Source organism: Rhipicephalus microplus, chromosome X, assembly GCF_043290135.1.
Source record: "Rhipicephalus microplus isolate Deutch F79 chromosome X, USDA_Rmic, whole genome shotgun sequence".
Taxonomy (NCBI): Eukaryota; Metazoa; Arthropoda; class Arachnida; order Ixodida; family Ixodidae; genus Rhipicephalus; species Rhipicephalus microplus.
This window is the reverse complement of record NC_134710.1, coordinates 178,578,776-178,600,467: the sequence shown is the minus strand read 5'-3', so window position 1 is coordinate 178,600,467 and position 21,692 is coordinate 178,578,776. Positions and strand designations below refer to the sequence as shown.

Here is a 21,692-nt window from a genome sequence, read left to right as displayed (position 1 = left end):
CAATATTTTAAATACATTCATCTCCTTCAGAATAAAAAACTGAATGAAGACAACTGCCAACACATAACTAGACGCATTCTTATAAAAACCAGTCCGCATATGTAAAAGCAAAGTAAAATCGCACGAAACAAATCGTACAGTGCTGAAGTACCAGACGTCGAAATAGAAAGAAAAACGAAAAAAAAAAAGTGCCAACACATCTTTCAGCAACGAGAAGCCTTTCACAGAGCTTACAGTTTTCACTTAACTGTTTTCACTGCAGTGTGTTTTCCCACTATTGCTAACTGTCATAAGAAAGTCAATTTATATCTATAAAAAAAAACAGAAAGCCAATGCCAGGGGCTGCGTTTATGGGGTGGAAGTGGCAACACAACCAAACTTTGTGCAATACAGCTGCACACAACCTTAAAAAAAGACAATGGCCTGCACGCACTGAACTGGCACGGGAGAAATTTTCCCCAAATACTTTTGTCTTACGGACAACTGCAACAGCTATTATACATTACAGCACATTACAGTGCCTACTCCAACCGGCACATGAAATTCCATCCCTTACTACTATTAAAATCGTCGAAGACAATTGTCAAATAATTCCTTCATTTGGCCTGAATAGGAAAAAAAATGTTGTAATAAGGCAAAACTTACTAAAAAAAATAAAACCACCTGCCCAACACTGAGCATGCCCACCGTGTGAGGCTTCAAGATCACTCCATGGCCCCATGTTGTGAAAATCAAGGCAAGCAACATTGAGCTCATGGTTATGGAGAAGAAAACTGCAGAGATGGACAGCAAGAGAACAGGTGGTGCACGAGTTCTTCCTCCAGAAGCTCCCTGGATGCATCTACCCCAGCTGTCACAGTTCCTCCCATGAAGCTAGGACTGGTAACGCCGTCGATGGTAGCTATTTGCTGAAGCCCCTCCATTGGATGACTGGTCCACAGACTGGTCTCCATCTATCACTTCTATTGCACCATCTGCACACGTAACAGGGTACAGAACACATAGGACGAAAAATATACAATGGGCAATGACTAATAAAACATGCAATATGGTAAAAAAGACGTAACAAGGATACTTATTCCATATACACCACTAGAAAGGTCAACGCTTTGCAGATCAAAGTCAGGCCCTGCGCACAAAGCAACATGGCCGTAACAGTCCTAAGTCAGGCACTGCTCAACAAGTTATTTTGTGGTAAATTCACACGCACGTTCTCTCGCTACATTATGTCCCATATTATAACAATATCAGAAATTAATGATGATTAGGATGCATATCAAAAATTACTGAAACTGGAGACTCATCAGAAAAGGGGGAAGAATGCTTATTTTGAGCAGCTTTGCTTTTTCACCATGAAAAAAATGACGTAGCACATCACCATTCTCAAATGCATTGGTGAACTACTGTCGTTGCTTCCATCCACTGCGGTTGCGAAAGAATGGCATTTCAGAGCCACAGCCATTTTGTTTTCGGCACCTGGGGCCATTTCACCAACAATGTCACTTATTTTCGTACGTCCACACTCGTACCGCTTCGCATCCCCGCTCGCACTTCAGAAACATTTTGCAAAACAGTCTGTGTGACCACTAACGCAGCAAGTTTTGTTCAACAAGATATCCCGCGAATAGGCAGTCTGCGCGGATCGCACTGTCTTTGCAAGTCTTTAGGAAGAAACTTCCGATGTTCTTTTGCCCTTCTGCAGCACGAACGTAGTTCTGATACTTCTGTAAAATGATATGTCGGCCTTGCCGCCATACAAAACGCACATGGTACACCTCTTCAATAAGTCACAAAGCACGAAAGCTCAGTTGTGTACGAGTCGAGAAACACTTGCAAGTACTTCTTTGCTTTTGACACTGCCATCAACCTTCCAACTGAATTCGGTGACTCCCCCCCCCCCCCTCCAACTTCGTAACAAACTCAACGGATATCTGGGCAGGAAGCGTAGGCCTAGCATAGAAAACAGATGCAAAAGTTCTTTACCCCTGCCTTCTATAGGTATGGAGGCAAGCGCGTCTCGCAGTTGATCTTCGCCCAGATGTGCAGTACTTAGTGTCTAGAATATACTTAGTGGTACTCCATGGAATGGTTACCAAGAGTATAGTGGCGAGTGCTCCTTCGCAGCACTGCAACTGTTGCAGCAGGAAAACCTGACATCCGCCCGTGATTACAAACAGAAAAAGGAAAATGCCTCTGCCATGGCAGCCACTTTTCAAGACATTTGAGAAAGCATTTTTACAATTGAGAGATTAGGTAAAAATTCGGGAGTCTCCTGGACAATTCAGGTGAGTTGGCAGGTATGCATTAGAGGGATGGTGCCATCAAATTTCAAAGCAACAACAAGCCTCTTGTGTGTTTCCCCTGTAAGCAAGGACACTCCACACAAATGGTCGGGCACAGCAAACGTTTAAAATATATCTTAATTTATTTACAAAGGATACCAAAATGCCCCCTCTCCCGATCGCGGCTCATTGTAAGCACATCCAGCACTGACGTAGCTCTGTAGAAAGGGTAACGAAAGTTGTAGTGACGCCACACCAGATCTGTAGTGAGCATAGATAGGCCTGCGCAAGTTTGTCCTTCACGGAGTGACGAATGTTCATCGTAGCACACCCCTCCCTATTATGACAATGTATGGGGCTGACTTTGTGCCCTAAGAATATAGGCAATGACACTCATTAATAGTGGGTCCAGACAGTTTGAAAAGACCTGCAGCATGAACCTGCATTTCTCAAAGGAAGGCAGACTAAATTTTCTCTAAAGATGACACCAAGCATTAATTGCGAGGAGTGAAAGAGAATCTTTGTTCTCATCTTAAAGAGTGAAAATTGCAAATCTAATGCACATCTTTTTAATAAGACCAGTCCATGAATTGCCTGCACGTTAAAGCAAAACCAAAACCACGTTGGCAACAGCCTACTGTCAGAACTGTCAGATACAGTCATCACCACCACAAAATGGCGACCGAGCACATTTTCTTGAGAGTTACCGTAAGCTATTCCATGTGATACTGAACGACGATTTCGAGCGCAACTGTGAGAATAATTTCATGCGCGACTAAGACTTGCATGCTTTGTATATATTCCTGATCAAGAACTATCAGTGATGTGTGGCCTTAATTATAAATGCTCACATTAAGGGAAAGTTAATGTGCACAGTGAAAATAGCAACACCCCTCCTATTAGTGTGCTCAAGGCCTACAGCCAAGAGTAGCACAAAGAGAAATCTTCAGCGGAGTGTTAACCAGAAAATTTCCATGGGCTGAGAACGGCAATACAACTAAACCGAAGATGAGTTCGTCTAGCTAACGGCCCTGAAACATACAGACAATAAAGGCATACTGAAAGCAAGCTTGTTGCCAAGAAAACTGGATCACAGAAGAAAATCAACTACCAAGAAAATAATTTTTTTGCGGCGAAGCGCCTTATCGCCGAGGCTTGTTCGTTGATGATGTGCACTGTTGCCGCCGCTGATGATGACGCTGATGACAATGAACAAGTGCGTTCCAGACCACAAATTGCCTCTGTGCTATCACGGCACAGCACATGCAAAGTATTCATTATACATCATAACGATGATGGCACTCACAAAGATGAAGAACAAGCACATTCCAGACCACTCATTTTCTCACGATACGCCACAACCACGGAGCAAGAAAGACAGGAGGGAAAACTCTGGGCCGGCGCCAGCGCGAGCACGCGCTGCAATAATGTCACCCTGGGAAAGGAGGTTGGCAAACGTGCGCGCAACGATTCTTGCGGCGACGCACAGAACTATTCGTTTTCCGCCGCAGGAGGAGAGCGCGCGCACCCGCGGTCTCCGATAGACACGATGTCGTCTGCTACATCTGCCTCTCGCCGACTCCACTATGCTACTGAATGCGGCTGTGAAAGTTTTTCACCGGCGCGGTTTGCCAAAACAAAATGAAGCAAGTAGAGAGTCTTAGTGCCATCATTTTTATTTAATTATATATGTTGGATCAGATACTCTTCAAGCAACGAAAGGAATGAAGTGGTAGAATTAAAAGAAAACAGACGATCTGTAATCGTAGCTAGGTGCGTGCCTAAAATCACTCATGGTGTAGATTGAGAATAAATTTTGCATGTTCTTCGATATAACAGCACCATACAGAACTACTGCGCGCGGAAGAAAAACAGACATTGATGAAGCACGTTTGAGCAGACGGCAATTAATTTGAATAGAGACTGCCTGGAGCTGTGAATCAATTCTGCGTAAAAAAAAAGTAATAAGTTTGGCCTTTCAACGCTCCGTCTGACTAAGAACAGTAGCAAGAATGGGCGAGGGTTATATGAAGAGGAGATAAAAGGGAACCAACTGCGTCTAGAAAAATTACTTTCGCAGCGGAATGGACGGCAGGAGCGACACTACGCTGAGCTTAAGTTTACAGACATCCCTGACCAGCCAAAGATCTTGTGACTTGCTGAAGCAGCACTTTGAGCAGAGGTTTTACTTACTCGTGTCCAAAAATGAAGCCAAGAACTGGCCGGAATACGGTTGAAATTTGAGATAAAAGCAGTGCCAAACGAGTGAAGGTAGAGGATACTCGTCACGAGTCACGAGTCTTCGGCAAATATTTTACTAACCTCCAAACGTCCAGGTAAGCTGCATCATGAAAAAAGCGTGGTTCTCAGTTTTACGTGTTTGGTTGTTGTAGCTTGGCATGAGCGATTGGTTTTCAGGAAGTTCCAACATAAAACAAGCTTCGGAAGAGAGCTACACATGAGAAAAATATTTTTCCCTATTTTTCGTTTTTAAATTTCTATTTTTATTTATTATGAAAAACTCCCCCTGTATGTTTTTTTTTATTAGCGCATATTGTATGCCATGTTCCCACAAATGGTATTTCTACTCTCGCATTCGAACGTGAAAGAGCGAAATTGAACCTGTTTAGGGCTTGTGGACAGCTTCGTGAAACTATTGTGGTATGGTCTCTCTCCCAAGGCACTCTGGCTAGCTTAGCAAAAACACGTAACGATTTACTGTCTCGTTTAGCGAGTGTATCTGAGCAATGCACTAATACACTGAGCAGCGAGAGTAAACGTGCAAGCAGACGACAAGAGCGGGCTCCACGCTTCTAGCGTCTGCTGCTCCAGCGCGGCAGTTCGGCTGCGGTTCTGTAGGTGACGCTGTCACAATGTTTGCCGCAGCTCCGGGGGGGCGGGGGGGGGAGGGGGACACTACTGCGGCGCAGAAAGTAGCCGAATTTTTCCTTCTGTTTATTCTTCTCCCGTGGCCATGACGATGACGATGATGATCACGGACAACGACTGGCTCATGTAGTAGATGGCATCTCGATATGCTCTACGATGTATTTTGTATGAGTGGAAACATCCCACAACTACCAGGGGAATGTGCCCAGACGTCGTCTTTGCCAATTTCAGGCTAGATCCGATACCACAAAGCAGTAATATCAAAAGCTAACAAAATTCATAACTCACCACAGCGTACCAGTTTTGACCAATGAATATTGTATATGACTTTACACCATTCTCATTTGCGACACTCGTTGGCACTCATTCCCATGTGTGAGTAATCAATGTCACGAGTGAGTTAGAATAAGACCGAACGATCCCACTGCATCGCCCACTCATGGATATGCTGTGATTTTTAGCCTACAAAGACAGCTAACTGTACGTGTCTCACTTACTCTTTTTTTTTAACTGGTAATGCAGGGGCACTTCAGTTTTATATGAAAACACTGGTTACAGTCCCCTCGCAGATTTTAATTTGAAACCCATGAAAACTTCCAGCATGTTAGGCAGTGTTGCACCAACGATCGGGAGAGGGAGGAGTCAGAAGAGCATCTTTATATAGTCAATGAGCACTCTGCTTGCTGGAAAGCATTCTTTTTGCATCATAAGTGGGCCCTACACAACACGAAATAAGAATAAAGACATTCATTAGACTAAAACCTTCAATCTGAAGGGTGTGCCGCTAATACACTCTTTAAATTCAAGGTTTTATGCATTGATGCCACTTTCGGCATGCAAATGGGGTATAACATAATTCAAATTAGAAGGACCGAATCAAGGTGCCTATTGATTCTCCAATAGAAGAAAATAAAAAGGAGGGGAAAGCATGTGCAGCAAATCTTTTTCTGCCTTATCACAATACATTAGGTATGCTAAATTTCTCATAAATGTTTCACTATTTGTAACTCTGTGGCTATGGCAGTTTTCATGGCATAGCTCAACGACTGTCCTTTGAGCATTAAGAGATTGTGAATCACAAAATCATCCTCTTATCTAAATTTATCCAACTTCACCCTAGAAACCAAAGACTCCCTGTATTTTTTTTTTTATCCTTTCGTAACCTGAAAATAGAACTGTGAGATCACACCTACCAGTAATCGATATTTTCAGTTCACTTCAGACCGCCCGAAAATTTGCAATACATCAGTAATAAAAAAAATTAATGGAAACAGCAGGACACATATGCAGCACAAAACAAGAAAAAAAAAAGAGGGGGGGGGAGGCACAATATCTTCAGCTACCTCGCCAAAGACAGCCATTTAAGATCTTTAATTCAGAAAGCATTTCATTGCCAAACACATAACGATGCAATCTGAGAAATCCAGCAACAGTCCTCTCCAAATTACCTAATAAATACATCACTCTCTACTATTCAAGGCATCACCCAAAACTCTCGACAGACCGATCTGCGAAAGGCTGATTCAAGAGTGGCCCGTCCGCTTGCACCACCCACACGTGCAGCCCAAAAAGGGAAGAATAAAGGGCGGGTTGAGGTCAGTTCGAATCCCGAAACGATACGACTTCAAAGAGAAACCACATGTTTGAACGATACGACTTCAAAGAGAAACCACATGTTTGAAAAGTCGCTGATGCACTCGTGGATAAGAGAGATAGGAGAAAATAGAAAAACAGTTTTGTTGACACCTTACCGCTCCCTCTGAGCGCATGGCCTGCAGCAGAGAGTGGAGATGGGTGGCTCATGAAAATTTTTTCAGCATTACGATCCTATAGTGTAAGAGCGAATCTAATGATGTATGGTGTTTATTGGCGCAAGGGCCATGTGGTGGCCAAAGAGCACCAGTACGTAAGAGCGAACCTAGGGCTTCTACAATGTTGCTTGCACTGACTACGACGAAAGCTGCATCAGGGCAACTGAGAGCCCATAAAAACGATGGGAAATATGTCCCTAGTTTTGCAAAACACTGCCGAATTAATTATCTTGAAACTATAGCCCTCGCAGCTGAAACCAATTATTGGAATTGAATGCTGGCAGATTCAAGGGATCTCAAACGTGAACGACGTTCTAGGCAACCTTGCTCATCCCTGCACAAAACGGAAGAAAAAAGACAAAAGAAAAGACATCTGCGTAACGCTTCACACAATCCAGCTCTCCATTATTACCCTTTCCATGTACCTGGTCTCACAGTCCACCTCAACACACTCACACATCAAAGGATCAAAGGAGACACCCCCCCTCTTACTCTCCAACTTGTCCCCAACAGTCACTCCTGCGTTTTTCCAGTGACGAGCACGACTAACACCTCACGTACTCTTTCGTACGCACGGAACAAGAAAGAAAGCCCTCTTGGTGAATACCCCTTCTTTCAAGAAGGAACTGTATGAATTCCGAAACGTTGGCACAATGCTCAAGACAAGAAGGTGTCAGTGGCGCTTCGAAACATGTTTTATATTTTCTTCCCAGGCTTGCCTTCTCTGCAGGCAAATGGTGTCTCCAGAAGGGTCGATGTGCATTTTTTTTAAACTTTGTTGACAGGGGTTGATCAATGAGCATTGGAGTGGCGAGAATAAAAGTGACCTTGTAACGGCTCATGTGTAGAAGTGACAGCAAACTCTAGAGGCTGTACAGTACAAGCACATGACGATGTTATTTTAAAGGGGCCCTGCAACAGTTTTTAAAGAAGGCATGAAGTGGGTTCAGTAAAGGAGCTTATTACCTTACGAATTCAGTGCTGTGAAAACTTTTTGAGTCCATCCGATACGAGCAGAGTTGCGAAGATTTGTCGTGCGCTATAAATGCCTTCTCTCTTCTCTCATACTGATACTTCTCTCATACTACTCTCATACTGAGCAGAGAGGGATGGCAAGGGGAAAGAAAAACATCACACGCGCATTGTGACCCTGGGCACTTTATTCTTTATATCTGTTTTTCTTCAAATATATGGCTTTTCAGCGCGATCGTGCGCGAGCGCATGGTCAAGTGGCGGCCTCCCGTTGCAGGTACAATAACGACTGAGCACGCCATGCTCAAATCAGCTAATGGCTGATACAATGGCTTTGACAAGTGATTTTTTAGCTTGCTTTATCATTTCTCGAGAGAAGAGAAAGCCATTTTTCGCTCACTGAGAATTGATTGCGAATCCCAGGCCACGTGCTGCGCTATAATATTTGCCATGAGTGTTCTCAGGAGAGTGGACTACCGATCGACAGCGTTTTCTGTTGATGTTCAAAAAGTGTTGCAGGGCCTTTTTAAGAACATGCACTATAGTTCCTACATTCTTAGCAAACTTAGCACCCCCTGCCACACTGGTCATTTTAATGTCATTCGCATGGTAAGATCTTTGCATCTAATGACATTATGTAGCTGCTATACAGAGATATATGTAATGCCATTAGAATCGAATGAATTAGGCAATTGATTGAGTACGAGAAACACATTCGCCGTCCCAGTCAAACTGAATGTAGGCCCTCTACCTCAGAGACTACTTAAAAGGTGGCATTAAGCATCATCAATTTGACCTGCATTCATGAAAACATGCTCATAATGTAGCTTTTTCAGGGCATCTATAATTTTAACAAGGACTGAAGCACAGAAGCTTGTCAGAAAATGTCCTTACTCTCCACTTCAGTGGAACCTGGCCACTGGCACTGTGGGCTATGATTTAAACGAGCAGACGCCTCTGGGCACGTGTATACGTGTATCTGCAGTGATGGCATCAGCTGCACGAGCGCAATGTACCTAGAGAAAGACATTTGCTCTCGTAATGCTATAGCAGTTCCGTTTCAAGCTGTTCGCCAGCATGGATGCGTGCGAGGCAAGAAACACTAAACGCTCTGGGTTTTTGTTAAGTGTGCAGTAGTAACACAAACTATACCACGTATGCACCTTTACTTCACGTTTTGGAAAACCCAAATAGATGCGAGACGTTCATTTTCCCTCTTTTTTGTTTTCGTCGCACTGCTCCCACCCCGTATCTTGTGGTTATTCTATCAGCTCTGGCTACAGGTTAAGCAGATCCTCTTGGCTTAATTACGGTGGCCATGTGTACTGCAATTTCAAATTTCTATGCGGATTTATTTAGCAAAGCAACTTTCCACATGTCTTTTAAAAAGAATAACTTCACTTTTTTATCACTCTACATTTTGCATCAACTTTTACGGCCATTTTTTGATATCATGAACAAATAACATTACTTTTTCCAGTGTAGCACCACCATGGATCGAATGTCAATCTGAGCGACGAATGCCATTTAAACCTAATAACATTAATACCTCCAGTGTGACGGGGGTGTTAGCGCATCTAGTGTCTGCGTCACCAGGCATGCCGCAGTGCTGCATACACGAAAAGACCCCAAGCAAGTGTGACTGCCATGCGAAGTGATATCCATATGTTGCGAAGATGGGAGGAGCAAGACGCTGTGACAGAATGAGAAAAAGGGCTTTGGAAGAGTGACTCTATAATGAGGGGTCACTCTTTCTTTCTCTGTTCTTTTCCTAGTAGACATCTCTCACCCTCCCTCTGTTAACTAGTTCTGTTTTGTATGTTGCACATCCAACGGAAGATACAGCTTGATGAGCAACCAACCGCATGTTCAGATTGCTTGCTAGAACTTGTTTCTGTGTCTGCTTCGTGAATCAGCGTCGACAATGAGCTACCACACCACAGGCATCCCTGAAGCCCCAGTCACACACAATCCTAGTCTACTTTCCGAAAAACATTGTGTGTTCAGAATCAAGAGATGCCGCAGCAGCCCCGAAATCCTCAATTACGGCCAAAAAGGCAGCGATTACTTTGCACATATCACCGTCAGATGCGTTCATCGATCAGTCACTCATAACTGAGCCCGCTTCTGTTGCAAAACCTGTGCATCCGAATGACCTGGCAAATCGGTATCTGTGGCCAGCGCCTCCTCTGTTTTTTCAGCGCTCGTGAAGGAGCGGATTTCAATTAGGAGCAGTCGTCGGTGCTAATGTGGCTTTTAGACTCGCCATCGCATCGTTTCTCCCGCAAACCAACGCAGCGGCTGCATTTAAAGCTGCTATGCAGTTCAGTTCTCCACTGTATTAGCAATTTTCAAAGTATAATTAAAAGTTGTAAACAAGAATCGTGAAGCACTTGTCATTCTGGGCACCAAGCCTATTTCAAAGACGTGTCGTTCACACCTATATGATCGAGGCGCGAACGCATTGTCTGCTAGACCAATACTATAGAGCGCATGCCGGTGATCCCCGTTATGATTGCTAGACTGAAAGTTGTTTTTTTGACTGACTGAAAGTCAATTTTCGAAAGCAGCATTTGCCAGGAACTAACACTTCAAGGTGCTTAATATTCACTGATCCTTGCTACTGTCTAGCAGTGTAGCACATTATATGCAAGCCTGGAGTCCATGCATTAGATATACAGTACTCTCTTGGTAAACGAAACCTGAAGGAACCGGGAAAATATGTTCCATTTAACAGGAGTTCCATTTAGTGAGAGGTGAACATGGGTGCAGAATACAAGCCCATAAGCAAGCAATACAGAGACAATAGTTCCGTTTAAGGATTAGTTCCGTTTAACAGATTTCCATTTACTGAGAGACTATTGTAAATAGCACAGCCACTTTACTGCTTCCAGGGATATGCGTTACCACCCATTGCCTTCGTAAAGCTTTAAAAGTATTACATGTGTATTCACTGAGAGAAAGCTACTGCCCAAAAATGAGAAACTATGCCAGGTGGAATGATTCCACCATTTGAGAGCCTAAAGCAATGAAGTCGTGGTGGTATGAAGCACAATGAAAAAAAATGAGCTGAATATGTGGCACAATGGCCGATGTTTTGAACAGGCGCTGTTTGTGTAATGCTGACTCAACAAGAGCCAATGTAACAGGCGTGTAAAATGTGGCCTGTTGTAAGTTGCTTGAGCTCATCTGTGTATTTGCGATGGGATAACAGCTGTAGTGTATTTAGGCGAAAGCAAATGCTTTGTCAAAAGCGATGAATGATCGCCCATGTCATCTCGCGTCGGCGGCTTAAATACAGGTGATGCAAGCAATGATCATATGAAATCACAAATCCTAAAATTTTGTGACACGTTGGAAGGTGACATAACAGGACATCATCATATTATATCTTTGCATCATCAATATAGGCTGATCACCGTGGCAGTAGTGCATAACCAGCTCTGAGGTAAAAAGCTAGCATTGTCTGCAATCTTTGAGGCAGTAAAAAAATCATGCTAGGCGCAGAAATATCTTGGAGAGAAGCAAGAAACGTTCAATATATTGAATGGAATGAAAAAGATGGCTTTCGCCTTTCAGTCATCTATGGTGAATACATGAGAGAAATTGCGAGTTCTTTTTTCTCTTTATCACTAATGAGAAATAAAAAAAGACCATCTGATTTTTTTTTCCCTTTGATATGCAGAGTGGTATACAACAGTATGACATACTGAGGCATGCAAATGATGAGGTTGCCATTGCCTGAAACAAAAAATAAAGCTACAATATTTTCAAACTCGAACCGGCAGCACGACAGCTGACAGACTGCCTGAAAAATACGCACAGTGGACATAGAAAAAAACGTGGACATGCTATATCGACCTTCCTTGCTGTTTAGCATTAATTATTAAGCGGATGTAGCTCAAATGATTGATAGAAAAACTGAATCATACATGATACAATCAAAGACAATCTAGCATCTTTTTATTGCTATCACGGTCAGAGCTCAGTGAAGACAGTGTGCCGCTATGTTCCCGTTACTTTTCATCTCCCTTCTACCCTGGAAAGCCTGCGAGAAGCACAAATGCAATAAAACTGGCACAAAAATCTGAATTTGCAAGCCTTTCACTACGCGATACAGTTTAGTGCCAGCTTCCCGTAGTTTACTCGCGCAGCGCTGCCACGGGCAGCAGCGAGCAGAGACAAGCACGCTCAACAGCCTGAGGAGAGCGTTCGCACAGGCACTGAAAATATAGAGGTCGCACAGGTGTGGCAATTGTACTGCCCGTATGTTGCATTGAGCTGTACATATAAATTATAATCAATACCACAAAGCTTATAATCAATATCAACGGTGCACTTTCATATTTGTAGTTTGGCTAGGCTCGAAGAAAGTTTGATATAAGATGTTCTGCTCACATTATGCACAGAATCTTCAGTTGCAGAGTTCTTTAATGGCTAAAGTTTCCGATGGGGCTTCTTTTTATGACATTTCCTGACTGCTATGATAAATAAACACAAAACAATAAATGAGACACAAGAAAAACACACGGCACCAGGTATCCTCGTGCACCTTTCTTGCATCCCATTAGTTTGGGTTACTATAGTAATCACATTCTTTAAAAATCGCAGCCCATCCACGAAGCGAATGATGATGAATGGGCGAAGCAGTGAAATTGTTTGCTGTTACCGTAGATCACTCATCACATTGACCACTAACGCATGTAAATGAGTGCCAATGAGTATTGCAAATGAGTGCAGTGTACAGTTATACACAATGTTTATTGGTCATAACTGGTATGTTTTTTTAGTTGTGAATTTCATTTTTTGCCTTCATTACTACTTTATGGTATCGCATCTAGCCTGAAATTGGCAAATACGAGGTCTGGGCACATTCCCCTGGTGATTGTTTGTTGTTTCCAGTCATACGAAATGCATCGTAGAGCATACGGAGACGTCATCTACTGCACAAGCCAGTCATTGTCCGTGATCGTCATTGTCATCACCTTCATTGTCACTGCGTATAGTGGGTACCTTGCATGTGCTGTGCCATGATGGTAGAAAAAAAATGTGTGGTCTGGAATGAGCTTGTTCACTGTCACAAGTGTCTCTTCGTCCCCTTTTCTTTGTTTACAATTGCATAGAAATTCCCTCTAAAAACATCCCGTATGCTTTCTTTGGCATAAGTGACTGTCAGTTTTCATTAATACTGCATTTCACAAAGAAAACGAGCCCTTAAATTTTCGCTTTTTTCCTTCATTCATAATGAGAGTCTCGTTCTGGCAGACTTAATGCCTTCAGGTGGTATGCAGGGAATTATTGATCAGCTGCCAGCTCGTAATAAGATCACATGCTAGGTGACGCCAACAGGCAAAAAATGAGTGTCCCACACATGCCGTCATGGCAACAGACAGCGCTTACTGACACTCTCAATTCATACATACCCCATAAAATGAATGGCGGATAGCCACCGTGGAAGCTCAGTTGGTAGAGCATCGGGCGCGTTATTCGAAGGTCAGAAGTATGGTCCCTGCGGACCACGGCCACTTATCATTTTGTCCACTTTTCTGTCTTCACAATTGCATTACAATTACTTTTAATAACATCCCCTATACTTTCCTTGGCATAATTGTCATTCAGTTCTCATTTATATTGCGTCAACAGCGAAAATGTGCCCTTAAATTTACCTTTCTTTCCTTTGGCATGACATATAGTGGGTACCTAGCATGTCCTGTGCAAAGAGCGAATGTGTGGTCTGGAACGTGCTTGTTCTTCCTCAACAGCGGCAACAACGGAAAAGCCTCCACCAATGAGGAGCTTTGCTCCAAAAGGTATTGCGCGAGTGCCAGCCGACCAGCTCGTCAGCACCCTTATCACTACATAGAGCTGAAAAATTAGGGAGAATAAGTATTTGCCAGACATCTTTGTTAGAAACTATATCAAGTGTTGCTTTATTGAGTTCGCCGTTTATTTTATATGTGCACTGCTTCACTGGACAGTTTCTTGGCCCTGTCAAGTTTTTCAAGCTTTTACTGTAAAGCACTGAAGATCATTATCATAATTGCATTCAATAATGTTGTTACTATTATTATTATTATTATTATTCCAAACCTGCAATGGCATGGTCACTTAGGTATATTTCATCTTTTGTCGAAAGAATATTAGCGATTTCTATCTGACTGAGAATTCCTTATAAATTCCAGGATCCGAACTGCACTTTAACATTTCGCTCACATGCCCTCAGGACCCTTGACTACTGATCAGCAGTGTTTTTTTGGCCATGCTCAAAAAGTGTAGCAGGGCCCCTTAAAGGGAGATTTAAGTAGTTTTTTTTAATCACATATTTTTCATTTTTATTTGCTTTCACAAGTTTGCTTTCTCTACTTTCAAAACAAAAAGCTGAAGATTGCAATTAGACTCGAAGTAGGTTAAAATCGCTTTTAAAGAGTATGAGGTGGCTATTCACAACAAAAAAGAGCTCACTATCTAGAGCCCCCTGGAAATTCTCACCTGGCTGCTTGCCATTGCATTTCGCATGAAGAGTTCACTAATGCCACATTCTCAAAATAACAATGATTGCCAAGCTCTCATGACACAAAAAAATCATTTTGATAAACATACTATCTTGGCCGCATAGATGAGCTTTGACTTATACTTTTTAAATGGGTTTTTCTCAAGATCTATTTTGAGACAACTTCTTCAATTTAGACAAAATGTTTTTGCTACTTCTGATAGCCAAATCAGGATAAAGTTTTTTGCCCAGATATTCCTTAACACGTGAACAATGCAAGTATCTTCTTTAAAACTTGATATCGCCCGTATTATTACGAACCTAAAGCAAGCAATTATAGTATGGGCTGAGGATTCTAAGAACTCTCATATTAGAATTTTACTGCGACCGCAATTATATGGACACTCTCGGCAGGATTTTGCCGCCAGTGTCGGCGTTGGTGGCTGCAGTCATTCACCGCATTTGTATACATATCTACATTGCCGCATTGAATATGCAGCACCAAACGAACAACAAGCACAAACGATGATTTATACGAAAACGAAACAAAAAAATAATCTAGAAAAAAGACTCCAGCATGTGGAATCGAACATCCCACCTCTTGCTTGTGAGTGCGTGGCATTAGCCACTGAGCCACGAAAAAGCACCTCCTCCAAGACTGAAATGGCAAGCTATTTATATCTACCAATTACTGCTGGCTATGTTTATCTCGTGGGGAACTATATTTCAGCATTACCAGCGAGATGACCCAATGCGTGTGCGTCGCCCGATTGTCACGACGCATGCTCATGCATTAATCTCCCACATGTACTTTGCCCCACGGAGGGCGTGGCAAAGTATGCGGGGGACATTAAAATGCTAACAGTAATGAACATAAAAATGATTAACTGACTACGAAGCTAATGTTTACTGCCTACTTCCAAGGTGCACAGCTATTTGTAAAATTATTTGCAGTGTATTTGGTCACTGAACTAATGCCGTTCTCGGCGGTGTGATTTCACAATTTAAAGTTGGAATTTCCGCGACATTAGGAGTTTCTTCTAAAAAAAGCCGTATTTTGTAGCGATGTAATAGTGATTTTTATGCATTGCACTGGCTCCAACTTTAGTGCTAATAGATAATGCATTTATAGAGTACACCGCTCGCAAACTATGACAAAATAGAATGGGCAATTTATGCTGATGCATGCTAAAAAACTCGTATGATCTTTCCCAGAGGAGAGAACAATGCATATTGAATTGCAATACTAATGAGAAGAAAAACTGAATAATTATCCATAACTCCATTATCGTGTATCCAGTCTAATTCACAATTGTTCAAAATAAGTGAACATGGCTTAACGAGGGTTAAGGGGAGCTGTGCAGTATGTTCTGGCACATGTACAACTCCAGCCAATTTTATTACGTGACATCGTGATTCACACTGAGTTTGACCTACAATTATGTACCTAATCAATGGAGAATGAGCACAGCATTCCTTTTTCATAATTCGTGCAGCTTCAAAGGCAACAGAGCAGCACGATTCATGACGATTCAGCTCCCCTTCGCTCTCTTCTGCACAGAACTGCTTGTCCTCAGATGCCGCTTCTGGTTTTCCATGAATAAATGTGGCGATTGGTAAATTACGGAGCACGAAACAAAATATTCACATGAACAAGAAAGACGGGACAAGTGCTTGTGAATGCCTTGCCGATGCATTGCACTTCGCTAAAAAAGTTTCCAATAGCAATGTACCATCTCAGCGAATTTCAAGTTTTTTGAAGATGTGGCGACAACATATGCTATCAGCTTTTGTCTTATCATTTCCAACCTGTGGTACGTTGAAAGCTTTGTAAACGGATTCGAAGGAGGAAGGGGGGCAGGAACACACGTTCATGTCATGCGCGACGCTTCATCACTGGCAAAAACAAGCACATGCAAGGTCTTTGGGCCGGCGGATAAAACTGCCGATGGTGGTGGAAGGCTTGTGGGCAATGTCGACTCCTGCCTTTTTAACTTTGCTGGTGCCCACGATGTAGGGGATCGACACGTGCCATTGGTGTCACTTTTTCCCCTTCTTTTCTCTTACGGAGGCCTCTGCAAATAAACACCTTTGTAAATAACTGTTGGTGCCGAGATCACGGATTATTTTCTCACTTTCGCCCCTGTGGTGTCGAGTGGTGATTGGATGATTGGTTACTTTGGCTGGAGTTTTCTCATTTGTTCAGGTTTCGTTATTCTTGCCCAAGAAAGGTGATTTCGAATTCTTTTTCTCCGACTATAGATATGTACGTATGCGGTTGCTTTTCAGGGAAATCTTGCAGCAACTGATGTGGGAGGCTGGTGGGATTAGCTAAAACTCGTCTCAGCCTCAGCCGGCAAGCACAAAACACAAGCTTAGCAGGGGGTGATGAGTAGAGACCGGATTATAAGCAAATGCTTATTTTGTTGCTTGCGTTCCTATCGTGCCACTTCGATATATGAGCATGAATTAGAGGTTAAGAAGGGCTTTTATGGTGTTTTTATAGTGCCTATAAATGCCTATTTTCCAACTTAGCCCCTTTCATGGCCAAATTTTGTTTTAGAGCGTGGTGTGAAACCGTTATTCAGGTAAAAAGGCGACATTGATATTTCCAAACACTATAAGGTTCAACGAAGACAAAGTTGACATGCTGCGAGCGATTGGAGGAGGAGCATGAGGAGTGCAAAAGACCGTATTTCTGCAGCCCCAAGTGGAAGCATGTCTCAGTATTCCTTTTTCGTTATTCGTGCAGCTTCAAAGGCGACAGAACACCACGATTCACGACAATCAAGCTCCGCTTTGCTCTCTTTTGCATGGAACTGCTTGTCCTCAGATGCCGCTTCTGCTTTTCCATGAATAAATGTGGCGATTGGTAAATTACAGAGCACAAAACAAAATATTCACATGAACGAGAAAGACAGGACAAGTGCTTGTGATTTGTGAATGCCCTGCCGATGCACTGTACTTCGCTAAAAAAGTTTCCAATAGCAATGCACCAGCAGGGGAAGGAGAAGAGAGAATTAAAGATAGGGTAAGAAAACGAAAGCGATGTGTATGACCGAGAACGTGGCGACCGCCTTCTACAGACAGCTATCCAGTGCCCTGAAGGAACTGAAAAACCGCCCTGAAAACCTGGGTGTTGCGTTGGGAAAGGAAGAGCAGGTTTTTCTCGGTAGTCACGGGTAGCTGGAGAACGAATGAAAAACCATGGAGGGCCAGTCATGGAATGCTCTTGTTGATTCAGTGGTGGCGAAGGTCGCCAAATCGTTGTAATTTATGCAGCAAAGCCTGAGGCAGGTGCCGGCATGTTTACAATCAACGGTGTATGAATATGAGGAATACCATAGTGAAGGTATCTGCAAATTTTGACTATCTGGTGTTCTTTAACGGGCACTGATATCGCGCAGTACACGGGCATCAACTTTTTCGCCTCCATCTAGATGCGACTGCCGCGGCCACAAGCGAACCCGCGGCATTCAGGTCAGCAGAGGAGCACCCGATAGCGACTGGTCCACGAAAGCGAACGCGAAACAAGGGCCGTTTGGTGAATAGTATCTCGAGACTATTCAAAACAAAAATAAAAATAATAAGCTGAGAATATATATGCGTGTTTTATTATTTTTCTCAGCTTTCATTCATTATACTGATTTTGAAAGGGCAGTGCTAAAACAGAGAGAAAAGAAAGACATAGAGACAAACAGCACCATCTTACTTTTCCCTTTGTCTTTGCGCTTCCCTTTCAAAATGATATGAAGCAGCTAGCCCAAACCAAAGTACTCCTCATTCATGCTACACAACAGAACACACAAATTGCACATGCCAAGTAGTGTAATGTCACGTGCAATGCTCTTAATGAGGTACCGTTTAAAATGCAGGATGAGGTGGGACATTTTTCATGTGTTTTTCTAGATATAGCTAGCATTTAACGAAGTTCTGATGAAGAGCGTACGGTATGTGACGTCAGCCCACCAACGTCAACGTAAAGGAGCGACGTAAAAACAGGACCATTCGTTGCTGTATGTCACTCCCTAGATCTTGGGGCGCACGCCCGCGGGAAGGGAAAGTGGCATTCATTAGAAATTGAGCATTTTTCCGCGATATGTAATTTTGCAAATCTTAACAGGAATGATCTGGAGTGCCCAGTGCACCATTACGCTTGTCAGCTCGAAACGCCCAAACCCAGTGAGGGGCTCTTCAAGGTGTTCACCGATAGGAGAGAAATTAGTCCTACGCGATTAGACCTAGCATTCCTCTCTTCTTGAGTATCAGTGGTCTGGTTATTTGCTCCTGCGCTGCCTTTCCCAGCCACAACGAAACAAAAGAGACCCAGGAGAGTGTCAATTGAATGGTGGACACTTGACGCACAATGCTAGACGATAAAACGAAAGACCACATACTGCGAATCATGCGGGAAATACATGCCAATGTTCAATCGTTAGTACCTTTCCGCTATGTTAAACAGTATCATTTATTTGCTTCTTGCCGTAGATACAAGTCACTGAGGTCATTGTTTTGAGATATTTCAATTTTTGTAGAAATTTATTGTGCCTAAAATTATGATTTCGAGGGCCTAAAACGGTATTTTACTTGCCTGTCTTTGGCGCCTAAAACACACTTTTTTAGTGCCTAAAAATCCGGCCTCTAGTGATGAGAAGGCATGAAGATAGCACAGCAAGATGAATGAAGAGAATCATTCATGCCGGCCTCTAGTGATGAGAAGGCATGAAGATAGCACAGCAAGATGAATGAAGAGAATCATTCATGCAATGGAGCGTTGCTAAAGCCTTTGCGGACCATTTATTTTCCCCCAGTCGTAGATTACGCCCTAGCCCCTCGGGGGCTTCCCCCAACACACTGTGAGAGGGGATAAGACAGCTGCGCATCATTAACAGCCCCTCTTTTTGCCAATATGAGCAAAGGAGCACTGACGCAAAAAATGACGCTTTTTTTTTGCAACAGGCAGCTAACGACCCACTGATCATGGCTGGAAAGCTCGTTTGCTTTAGCGCACGATGGTAATTATTTGGAGACTATTTCATTACGCTCAGTTGACCTTTCGGTTCCACAGAGCACTGAGTGAGGCGGGACCCAGAGGGGTTTCTGCATGGTAGAAAGGAATCCTGGGTTTTTCTGCAAAGCTAGCTGGCTAGCTGAACACACAAAACTGCGTGTACGTAAATCACGATGTTGACAAGTCTTTTCAATGAAGGTTAGTGGGCGCTGCTATGACTTTTCCTCTAGCATTGTAAATATGCATGACCCCCTCAAAAAGCCACTGAAGCTCACCCAGCAGCCTTTGTATTCCCTTGCAAGTCTGCCCCTTTCCTTTGAAATGGTTCGCTAGGAGAGAGCGCTCGCAAGGGTGGCAGCCATTACAAAACTCATAACGCAGGGTATACGAAGGGGGTTGGTTGTTTACCTGAATAACGAAAGCATGTTTAGTATGCCGTAGGGCGACATGCAATTCAAAATTGATTTTAAATACATTCTGGGCGATAATATTAGTTGATAATTCGTAGATGATGTGCGTGTCTACGCAAACCTATATGACAGGTTATATCGCTTTCAGAATTTCGTTTCAGTACTTCTTTAGAGGAAACGGAAGGGGGGAGGGAGTGTGAGCCGCTATGAATATAAAGAGCAGTCTACAAAGAGACGAGACTCAAGCACTTCACACCCCCCCCCCCCCTGCACCTCCTTGCGTCTTTCAAAATTTAGTCTTTGAAAAAGGAAACAAAGAAAAAAACACCTGTCCTATATTCATTTCACCCTTTTTGTATTCGTTGTAGCACTTTCATCTTATGTTGCTGAGCAGTTTCCCCTCATGGGAGGTGAATTAGCGCCTTTCTTATGTGTTTCACGAATCCCTATATGTTATAATGACCTCCACAAATTGCCCTCCTGTCTGTTACTCTGAAAAAAAAAAAAAAAAAAAAACAGTACATGAAACCTGAATACTGCAAGTTCCGCTGTCCACTATTTACCCGATAACGAGGCTATTCCATTATTCATTTATTTAAAATTAACCTCAAGACCCAAAGGTATCATTGATTGATTTGTGGGGTTTAATGTCCCAAAACCACCATTTGATTATGAGAGACGCCGTAGTGGAGGGATCCGGAAATTTTGACCACCTGGGGTTCTTTAACGTGCACCCAAATCTGAGTACACGGGCCTACAACATTTCCGCCTCCATCGGAAATGCAGCCGCCGCAGCCGGGAATCGAACCCGCGACCTGCGGGTCAGCAGCCGAGTACCTTAGCCACTAGACCACCGCGGCGGGGCCCAAAGGTATCACAGAGGCAAATGGTACATTTGACAATGAATAAGAGATTAACAGTTACATCGAAGTAAAAACGCTACAAAAAGTAAGTTAATAAAGAATAGTGCCTAATACATATAACAGCATCGCTGTGAGAGTAAAAAGTCACAGCTTTGCCGCAAAGGCGAAACAATGAACACGATAGCAACAAATTGAAAAGTCGGGAGCAGAATGGCAAGCAGATTGAAACGTGCCCCGCGTTTCTCAAGCACAAAGGACGCACGAAACATACTCACAGGTACAAATCAACACATATAAGCGTCTCAGTTGTTATTCACCGACACAGCAGTTGTTACTGCTGTGTCTGAAAAGCATGCCTGGCAAACGAAGGTTGTGCAACGATTGCAGTGACCTTTGTGCACCCGGTAACTACAACATAATTGTTCCGACGAAACTCAAAGGCTAGCCAAGACGTACGATTCTCCCCACTACAAGATAAGGGCACACGATCAAGCGCACTCCCCCTTATTCTCTACGCTGGCCAAAGTAGACGTGAGAGATGAGAGTTGTTGCCACTGCGCCATCTTGCTGATAATGCTGAAAACACGATAGTCCCCCCCCCCCCCCTCCCCGATATGCCCGCCAACAGCAGTAAGTGGTTGATATGAATAGCTTGCCGTTTGAATGTTGAAGGAGGTACCTCTCGGTGGCTCAGTGGTTAATGCTTCTCAGTCATGACGCGGAGGTCCCACGCTTAATTCTACGCGCTGGAGTCTTTTTTTTTCTAAGATTTTTTTTTCTTGCGTTTTCATATACATAGACATATATACATATACGGTGCATGACATCGACAACCACCTTGAATTCCAGCCGAGAGTGTCCATATAATTGCTATCGCAATAAAAAAAATTGAGTTGAGATACAGTGTTGGCTATGTGAACGAATGGGGCGCACTGAAAGAACACACTCACAGATATTATATATT

The 21,692-nt window shown here is 43.1% G+C and overlaps 1 protein-coding gene across 3 annotated transcripts in view; it reads right to left on the bottom strand.

Moving 5' to 3' along the window:
- Nucleotides 1-616: 616 nt before the first annotated feature.
- The window catches only part of bsk (mitogen-activated protein kinase dJNK), a 99,345-nt gene continuing 78,269 nt past the window's right edge, over nucleotides 617-21,692 (bottom strand). For 2 of the 3 annotated variants that reach the window (XM_075878286.1, XM_037428653.2), the window contains exon 12: nucleotides 617-974. In XM_075878286.1, coding sequence (XP_075734401.1) covers nucleotides 874-974 — 101 coding nt within the window. In that variant the 3' untranslated portion in view covers nucleotides 617-873. Of the gene's footprint in view, nucleotides 975-16,381; nucleotides 16,520-21,692 lie in introns of those variants that run through there. The other variant, XM_075878287.1, reaches the window with a different exon arrangement.